General features: G+C 44.6%; 1 protein-coding gene across 1 annotated transcript in view; it reads right to left on the reverse strand.

Moving 5' to 3' along the window:
• Window positions 1-10,090, reverse strand: part of gabrb4 (gamma-aminobutyric acid type A receptor subunit beta4) — a 47,185-nt gene extending 37,095 nt beyond the window's left edge. The window contains exons 1-2 of the mRNA XM_030793426.1: window positions 10,011-10,090; window positions 7,661-7,755 (exon numbers count right to left, since the gene is read on the reverse strand). Coding sequence (XP_030649286.1) covers window positions 7,661-7,755; window positions 10,011-10,090 — 175 coding nt within the window. The remainder of the gene's footprint in view (window positions 1-7,660; window positions 7,756-10,010) is intronic.
• Between the last annotated feature and the right edge of the window lie 337 nt (window positions 10,091-10,427).

Here is a 10,427-nt window from a genome sequence, read left to right on the forward strand (position 1 = left end):
ACGAACCTTTGATTGCTCGATGTTGGGAAATGGGTATTGGCTAAACTAGAGGGGAATGCATAACCTAACCCCCGATCTGTTTGTCGGAAACGACGAAATGATCGCTAACACCACAAGAATAGATCATTTCCAAAAGTCTGACTTTGATTAATCCTCAAAATATTGACGGATCCTATTTTGTTTATTCTGAGTGAATATACTGTCACAAAAATGCTAATGCGTCACAGCATCCTCTAACAACATTTTTTGTTTCTTTCCAGTATCGTGTTTACTCCTCTGATTGTCAAAGAGAGCAATAGGGAGCTTCCTAAAAAAAAAAAAACCCAAATCAACATAATTTTGCTAAAGAGTTGAAGCATCTGATGCTGAATTCAATAAAACTGATATCAGTTCTGAGTCAAGATCCAATTCAGTGGTATATTAATATAAAAGTTTTAAATGTAACTGTCATAAATTCTCCCATTGTTTACAGTTGTTTACAGCATTGTTATTCATCGTAGTAGATGCTATCTCTTCTGCCTGTTGTCATATTCCAGGTTGGAGTCAGTGGACTAAACAAAGTTGCCTTTATGAACTTTATGCTAGCTAGCGAATGTTAGCGAACTCACCGCACTAAACATAGCTAGCAACTTAGCCAGGCCTCTACAGTGCAACTGAATCATCTCGTTCAACTTGGTTTAATCCACGATCAACATTTTACTATTAATTCAATGTGAACGCAAGCTTTCTGGTAAGTGGGATAAGCTACTGGTGCATGCAACATTATGAAGGTTAACGACTTTCATACAGCTCGTGAACCTTTTGAGACTTGTTACTTCAAACACAGCCGTAATTTAGAGGCCACCAGGGACTTCATTTAACCCCAAATACGAGTCAAATGAAATGAGGGCGTGGCTGTTTGCATTAATGGCGTGATTCTGATTGGCCCAGGTGGAAAACGTAGAGGTAAGCAAGACAGTGCACTTAAGATTGCTATCTTGGTCCCTTTGGTCCACTTTGATAGACAGATCATTCTGAACCAGTCTGTGATGCACGCTGATAGACAGGAACTGCACTCCGTCTCCTGGCAAAATGAACACGAGTGTTATCAGCGTGTTCTCTGTCTTTGTATGTGTGTATATGTCTGTGTGTGTGTGTCTGTGTGTGTGTGTGTGCGTGTTCGCATTTACATGTGAGTGTCTGGGTGTGTGTGTGTGGTGTGTGCTTGCATGCGAGTGTCTGTGTGTGTTTGTGTATGTGTGGTGTGTGTGTGTGTGTATGTGTGGTGTGTGTGTCTGTGTGTATGTGTGAGTATCTGTGTGCGTGTGTCTGTGTGTGTGGTGTGTGTGTGTGTGTGTGTGTGAGAATTAAGGTCTGCAGTGTTGACCGCATGCTCTCTCTGTCACAAACTCCCCCTGCAGTGACAGATGGTGCTGAAGAGGTGTCCTCACATTATAAAAATGAAAACAAACTCGGGCAATGCACAATTACTCACAGGTAAAACAAATAAATAAACAAACAAACAAATGAAAAGAAAGATCATATCGCATCTCTCACCCGTCAGCCTCCCTCGCGCCGCCGTTCTAACCAAAACAACAAAAACCAAAACAACAAAAAAGGTAAAAAAAAAAAAAAAAAGAGTGTCTTTGCCACATGAAGTCCCAATGATTCACCACCTGGGGTGTGACATACCTCGTATCCCGGCAACCGCTTTCCTCTCTCCATTCCGTTAATTAAACTTTCAGTGTTTTTTTTTTTTTTTTATGGCGGAGACATAAACGGGCTCCAGCGACACAGGACAGGAGTCTGAGCCTTGGGTCGCAGGGGGTTGGCGCTTTTGTCTGAAAGCCCGACTTTAAATTCGAAGCCACGTTCTCATAAAAAAAAAAAAAAAAAAAGAAAAAAAAAGGCCAAGGTCTTTGGCGGATGACCTGATTATTGAGGTTGTAAATAAGGAGAGCATGGATGCTAATTATTTTAGCCCTCTCAGGGAGAATGGAGGGATACTGCTTCATTTGCATGTGTGTGTGTGTGTGTGTGTGTGTGTGTGTGTGGGGGGGGGGGGGGGGGGGGGGGGGGGGTTGAAAGCATCTCAGGATGAGGCCACAGAGAGAGAGAAAGAGAGACAGAGAGAGGGAGAGAGAGAGAGAGAGAGAAAGAGAGATAGAGAGAGGGAGAGAGAGAGAGAGAGAGAGAAAGAGAGATAGAGAGAGGGAGAGAGAGAGAGAGAGAGAGAAAGAGAGATAGAGAGAGGGAGAGAGATAGAGAGAGAGAGGGAGAGTGAGAGAAAGATAGAGAGAGGGAGAGGGAGAGAGGGAGAGTGAGAGAGACGGAGAGATGTCTTATGAAAATCAGTTGGCTCGTGTGGTGTTGGGTCTCGGTAGACGTTCTTTCCCTTTGGAACGGATCTTCCGAACGCGCACTAGCATGTGGCAAAGGTCGATGCGCGTGTAGCATATGTGCTTAAAGTGCCAGAAGAAGAGAGGATCTTTGCATCCAGTCAGATTCTTCATTGAATGTTCTAGAAAACCCAGTGCGCACCAGTAAACAACCCCCGAATGTCGCAATCGTTGTAGCTTCAAGTAACGTCTCATGGTTTAAGAACTGTGCTGCCCCGATCGGACCATCAGAACCAAGCCAAATTTGATTTACTTTGTCAAGAAAGTGACATGCTAATACAGTCCTAGACGCTTTAACCAATCACAAGACTCCAAACTGACATCCTGTGAGTATGCAGAGAGAGCTGCCCACATGACTGGCATTCAGAAGAGAGAAGGTCACCCAAACCATCCAGTGTATGCTTTCCTATCACATCGTTCACTTGACTTCAGCCTTTCAGATTTTACCAGTGAGACTGTAATGTGTTAATGGACTCATCGCGTGGGAGATCTTTTAAAAAGGACGATCTCACCGCATGATACGCCGAAATAGCAGCTGCAGACCTTTGTAAACTGTTCATTAACCATTCGTGACCTGGTAGTTAATCCTTAATCAGTATTTCCTTATAAATCAAGGCATTAATGGCAATAAATAATCTCATTGGGAACAGAGGGACCTTGAGACATGAGGAAAATGATTCAAACACTATTGGACATATAAAGAAATCTGTGTGAAGTGTTTGTTTAAGAGTTTATAACCACTTCAGTGTTGGTCTCTTCCATGTTAATATTCAAAAGGAAGAAAAAGCTTATCAACATGGCAAAGAAGCAAAAGTCAAATTCACAGTGCAAAGATTATTATAATGGAGTTGAAATGATGATGATGATGATGATGAAGATGACTGCTACGACAGTAACGTTAACGACGTCATGAGTGGCGCCCCTTGATTTCACTCCAGTCATCATCATCATAGATCATCGTCTTCATCATCATCATCATCATCATCATGGTTTTTCTGCCCCAGCCTCAGCTGCAGTCAGCTGGTTTGGACAGAGTGGAGCGCTCTGGCGGTTTGGAGGGGATTTTGCTCAGGTCCTCAGTCTGACTGAACACTGAATTCTGACTGAACACAGAACACGGTATGTTTGCTTAGGTCCGCAGTCTGACCGAACACTGAGCGTTGACTGAACATGGACGGTCTGCTTAGGTCCTCGTTCTGACTGAACACCGAATTCTGACTGAACACGGACTGTTTGCTCAGGTCCTCGGTCTGACTGAGCACTGAACACTGACTGAACACCGGCTATTCGCTCAGGACCTCAGTCTGACTGAACGCCGAACACTGACTGAACACAGGCTATTTGCTCAGGTCCCTAGTCTGACTGAACGCTGAACACTGACTGAACACCGGCTATTCGCTCAGGATCTCAGTCTGACTGAACGCTGAACACTGACTGAACACCGGCTATTTGCTCAGGTCCCTAGTCTGACTGAACGCTGAACACTGACTGAACACAGGCTATTTGCTCAGGTCCCTAGTCTGAGTGAGCGCCGCATCCAGGGGCTGTTTGTGGAGTAGTCGGAGCCAAAGCCAATAAAGAAAAGCACAGCACAAACGTGGAGAGAGTGAAAAGACAAGCACAAAGCACAGAGGAATGCAGAGAGTCCTCCGAACAAAAAGCACAAGCAAAACAATCAACACTCGCAGAGAAAACAGAAAACAGCACACACAGAGAAAAACGCCAGAGACGTGGGGGGGTGGGGGGGGGGGTGGAAAAAGTTTTTCGCTGAAAAACCAAGCGTTTCAAAGAACTGTACCGTCAGGGCAATGCACACATCTGAAAATGTAAACAACTCAACATTTTTTTTTCTTTTTTTTGTTTTTTTTTTTTCCCTGGCATTTCCATTACGTCTGGCTTGCAAAGTGCAAATTAGAGGAACAATGACCTGGAGTACCAAAATTTCCTCTTTTAAAAAAACCGTCAAGTTGCCTTTAGGGTCAACGCAAAGATCAACAACAACAGAACAATAATATTTCCCCTGCAGATCAGCCCGTTGAATCCGTGGTGCAAATTTAATTGAGCCATTCCTGTAGGATTAACTTCTGACTGACAGCGTGTTCTGATGTCTCTTGTTTTTGCGTGTTATTTAAAGCCGTCGTGAAACTGTCGTCTGTGGCAAATTCATCGCGTCGCTTTAGAAAAGAGACTATGGGCTCTGAAAAAAGCCGAAAGAAAGAGAGGGAAAAAGAAAAAGAAAGGCAAGACAATGCTCTCATTTCCAGCAGAGCAAAGCAAACTGAAAGAGATCAATCCTGCTGCCGTAATCTCCTGCACTTCATGATGAGGAAGCCAATCCTCAGAGAAGAGTCCGCTGACGACCGATTGAGTCCAGTCAAGTTCAGGATTGGCATCCAGATCAATCAAATGGATGGTCTGTGTGTGTGTGTGTGTGTGTGTGCGTCTGTGTTTGTGTGTGTGCGCCTGCATGTGTGTGTGTGTCTGTGTGTGTGTGTCTGTGTTTGTGTGTGTGTGTATGTGTGTGTGTGTGCGCCTGCATGTGTGTGTGTGTCTGTGTTTGTGTGTGTGTGTGTGTGTGTGTGCGTGCGCCTGCATGTGTGTGTGTGTGTGTGTGTGTGTGCGTGCGCGCCTGCATGTGTGTGTGTGTGTGTGTGCGTGTGTGTGGGGGGGAATGGTGTGTGGACGGGCAAACAAACACACACACACACGTGCGCACACATACGTACACACAGATGCACACACACACACACACACACACATACATACACGCGTGCCCGCACACACACACACACGCATGGACGCATTAACCAGATCCCTGCAGTCTTTCTCCCAGGATGCCCAGTGGGAAGCTTAGTGTTTTAATGGTAGCCTGGTATCCCAATCCCATCTCCAAGGCTCCTCTCTCTCTCTCTGTCTCTCTGTCTCTCTCTCTCTCCCTCTCTCTCTCTCTCTCTCTCTCTCTCCCTCTCTCTCTATCTCTCTCTCTCTCTCTCTCTCTCTCTCTCTCTCTCCCTCTCTCTCTTCCTCTCTCTCTCTCTCCCTCTCTCTCTCCCTCTCTCCCTCTCTCTTTGTCTCTCTCTCTCTCCCTATCTCTCTCTCTCTGTCTCTCTCTCTCCCTCTCTCTCTCTCCCTCTCCCTCTGTCTCTCCCTCTCTCTCTCTCTCTCCCTCTCTCTCTATCTCCCTCTCTCTCCCTCTCTCTCCCTCCCTCTCTCTCTCTCTCTCTCTCTCTGTGTCTCAGTCACTCTCTCTCTCTCTGTCTGGCCAGTGTGTCCCAGTTAAAATGCATGGCACTCGAGTGGTTTGGGCCGGTCAGTGTTTGTGTGAACGTTCTTCTGACTGATGACGGGGATGTAGGGATGTGATGGGCCACAGTGACTCGGCCCACGCCACGCCGGCCGGCCCCGTTTGATCCGCTCGGGAGAGAAGCTGTCGCCGGTCTCGCCGAGGCCGTGGTTCTAGGGTAACGCTCGTGGCCCATGTGACTAGGTCAAGTTTGGGACGGATCCTAAAAACGTTTTATACCAGCAACAGAAAAAGGGGCTTAGCTCCGGACCTTCGTGGTCTGAAGGCACTCAGGTGAGTGTGGGGCTAATGGAGTCTATAGAATTGATCTGTTTTGAATAGTCCATTCCTCAAAGTCATAACCAGCCATTAGTCAGGCCAGCTGCACATTTTGGTACATTTATGTAAAAGCTCATATCTTTATAAAGGATTCTTAGCTTTTAAATAGGTATTAATTATAAGCATATGCACTGGATGAATAGATAGATAGATAGACAGATAGATAGATAGATAGATAGATAGATAGATAGATAGATAGATAGATAGATAGATAGATAGATAGATAGATAGACTCATCAAGGCTGAAGAGTGGAACAGCAGGAACGTCCATCTGGTGTGAATTAGCAGGTTATTTATTTATTTATTTGGGTTTTTTTTCGTCTCATGGATGGGGTTGGATTCTGCTCCCTTTCACACAGTCTCCAAAAGGAGTGTAGTGCATTTAAAAAAAAAAAAAAAAAAAATTCTCTCTCCCTCCCTCTCTCTCCCTCTCTCTCTCTCTCTCTCTCTCTATCCCTCTCTCTCTCTCTCTCTCTCTCTCTCTCCCCTCTCCCTCTCTCTCCCTCTCTCTTTCTGTCTCTCTCTCTCTCTCTCTCTCTCTCCCCCTCTCTCTCTCCCTCTCTTTCTCTCTCTCTCTCTCTCTCTCTCTCCCTCTCTCTCTCTCTCTCTCTCTCTCTCTCCTTTCAGAGCAGAATAATTGCTGAGGGTGGAGCTAAATTGCTAAAGTGAAGAAAAAGAAAAAAAAAAAAAGCACAACCCACAAGATTTTTACAACCCCACGGTAATATCAGGGGACGGAGCACCAGTGATGAATCGTTAAACTCAGCGTCCTTCAAACAGAATGTCCACGGAGCCTCTTATGTTTGTGCGGATGGGACAGAGTAATTTACTGTTGCTGAGTTAGAGGAGAACTTGGAGTGTCCTTCAGAGTTGTGAACAAATACACGCACACGTTGATTACACGACGGTACTAGATAAAGGCACATATCTACGACCTATTGTCCAGAGGCAGATGGTCTTTTAACAGAGAATAATCGGAACTTTTCCCCCCCTCCCATAGACAGAGAGACAGAGAAAGAGAGAGAGAGAGAATGACAGTTGCAGTGTTGTTGATGCAGTGTCTCAACGTGTTCCGTAATAAGATTGTTACCTTCTGAAATGCTGTACAGCTAATCTTTCTCTCTCTCTCTCTCTCTCTCTCTCTCTCTCTCTCTCTGAGCCTGATTTGGTCTCACTGTCAAGTTTGTGCAGTGTTCTCTTCTACAAACCACTGAAAGTGTTTGCCTCATTTCAGACTTCAAACCAGTTCCAGCGTTTCAGCCTCAGCTTTGCTTTACAATCTTATCCCACTGAGACAACAGCTTGGCCCTGCTTTCACTCACCAACAAAGACCTCTTTCCATCAAAGCACCAGCACAGTGTCTCTGTATACAAGGGCTATGTAGCACGAGACAGGTGGATGGAACAAGTTACAGCTGCTGTCTTTTGAGTCCCTTGCTCTGTGTCGTCTTAGTGCTGTTAGGAAGCTGATCTAAATTCAGCGCTTCTATCACCAATGCCCTAATGCAGCTATTGCAAGACAAACATAAACTGACCCCAGAACGGTGGTGGGAAAGTGAAAGATGCGTTAGTATCAGTAGTGTCCAGAGCTGCATCTTTGTCCTCACAGAGCAAATCTCAGGCATCTCTCACGGAGGAGTTAGAGAGGAGAACGCGCTCACCTCCAAAATCTGGCCGCAGACGGATGTCGTACCCTTTCAGCAGTTTATCTACAGTTGTCTTGGCCACAGATATTCCCGTGTTTCCGGTGGAAGTGCTGTGGAAAGAGCAGAAATCTGTGTTTAGAGCTTTCTTCTGAACGATCACAAACACCAACGGTCATTTATGTTTCACTCCGTCGGGGCTGATTGTTTTTTTTTGTTTTGTTTTTTTTTTGTAAAGATCAGAACAAACCAATTCCACGGCCTTAAAAAGAGTTCCCACAGTTCTGGTACTACTACATTGTGCGATCTTAATAGATCACTGTGCCTGCTCAGGTTTCTGTAAAATGTTTTGGAGGTGTTTCTGAGTTAAGAGGAATTTCTGTCAAAGGGGTGATGTTTCACATAGTTACAGATGGATTCACTTCATGTTCTCGGGAACGTTCTGTGAATGTTACGCGCAAAACACCTAGAATTATTATCATTTCAACGATATCTTCTCGTAATGGCTTGGACTATTCCTGTTACAACTTCCCAGCCTGAGCGGTGACTTGCTTACTGTTCGCTTGCTGTGTCCCCGCGTGCAGTGAACTTTTCCAGCAGCTCTGGAACACTACTATATGGATTTTGGTGGGTTAACTGGGATTTGTACCTGCCTTTCTATGTTTAACACTCACATACGTACGTTGACACAAATGACGGGGCCTTCTTTCTCTATAAATGATTTAGTATTGATTTTAGTTCACATTTTACGTTCATATCAGAACACATTTTAAATGACTGTCCATTTGACTTAGTGGACTGAGGATCTGCAGCTGAATCTATTGGGTACCCTGTTTTCTATTTGACGTTTTTCTGAACGATCCTCTCAAAATGAAATATCTTGACACTAGTCGTTAGTCTGAATTACCTCAGACACATTATCTGCGCATATGTCTACTACATAGAGCCTTACTACGCAGCAGGAGGGTAATTATAGCTATCCAGATGTTTCCATTTAAATGCTTAATTCATAGTCTGTGGTTTAACTTAAGACAGCATGAGACCATGTGCATATAAAAATGTTTCATATTTGATGAACGGCTCGTGCAGGTGTGCGTTATTGATTTTGAGCGTGTTGGGCTGATTACAATCAGGCCACTCGCTCCGGTCATGCGCGCTGGAATCATAACGGAACATGGACACGTCAAATGGAAGACGATTTTGGGCCAGCGCCGTTTGATTACCGTGGGATTCCATAGCTCCGCAAATCCAATAACAAGAAGCGTTCGATTACAACGATGTGGAGTTGGCCTGCTGCTTTCTGGACATCGTTATAGCTCTTCTTTCTCCTTTTATGTTCTTAATCATCTAGAAATCGTCGCCCGTAAAAAAAACACTGATAAGGCTAGTGATGAACCCGTAACAGCAGTTGCCATTGGTGACTTGAGCGCTGCTAATGCGCTCACAGGTGCTGTACATATAAAGAATCGGATGGAATCAAATGCTTGCGTATTATTGAATGTACAATTGATTGAAACCTCGTCCTCATACGCAAGTGAACAGATATTTGTACTTTAACATTTGGTACGTTGCTCAGACATGAATGAGTGAGATGCGTCGTCGTTATATTTTCACTGCTTTGGAAATGATGAATCTGTAACACACGACATAGTGATTTGGGTGGGGGTGGAATGAAAGATAGAGAGAGAGAAAGAGAGAGAGAGACGAAAAACCAGACAACGATCACGTATTTGTCGACACCGTTCGATTCAGACGTGGGCATTGCGTCAAATTACATTTCTAACATGTGAGAATTTACATGTAGCGCAGATTTAGCTTAACCTATGTATCCGGACGGTATCTCTACATACGCCCTATATGATCACAGACGAGCGTACTGAAAACTCTCACTTATCACAAACATACACATACAATGATGTGAACACGATATTTAATTCAATCTGTCCGTTTTACTTTTTCATCTTCTTAATGTGGGCTCATCACAATGGACGCGCGCATGTTCTCCTCTCTCTCTCTCTCTCTCTCTCTCTCTCACACACACACACACACACACACAAGCGCGCGCGGATACACGCGCACACACACACACACACACACACACATACACACACACATAAACACACACACGCACGCACACACACACGCACACACACACACACACACACATCTCAAGTGTTTATTCCAAAAAAGGTATGCGTTTGGAGAGAGGCAAACATTCGCTTACTTTGTGTGTAGCCCTATCAGTGAATCATCAGTGATGTCTGCCTAGCACCGGTGTGGACCAGACCAATACGTGGGGTTTAATCAGAGACACACTCACTAATTACCTGTGCGTTTGGAAACTGCGGTTTAACCAATACTTTCTTACCTTTGTACAAAGCAGACGAGGGACAAGGTCACCAGTGCTGAGACCATTCCACATAGTTTATCTTCCTGAGGACCCAACATTTCCACCAATCCCTTTATAGAGTTTCAATAATCCAACCGCCTGTGATCCAAAATGATAAATTAATAAATAAATAAATAAGAAATCCAACAGAAGGGATGGGGGGGTAAAAAAAACCCAGCCAAGTCAATCACTGTGATCAAAGAACCGATACACACTCATGTGTGGCGGCCCTGTGAGAAGATATGTGTTTTAAAAAAAATCTTTTAGCTGGTCCCTTCTGTTCTTTCCACAGCTATGGAAATCCGTGCAGGTCACAGATCCCCTCCACCATCACCAGAAGATCAGACATTTTGATCAAATTCGACTGGACTTTTCAAAAAAGTGCTGAAAAGTCTT

Source organism: Chanos chanos, chromosome 16 (genome assembly GCF_902362185.1).
Source record: "Chanos chanos chromosome 16, fChaCha1.1, whole genome shotgun sequence".
Lineage (NCBI taxonomy): Eukaryota > Metazoa > Chordata > Actinopteri > Gonorynchiformes > Chanidae > Chanos > Chanos chanos.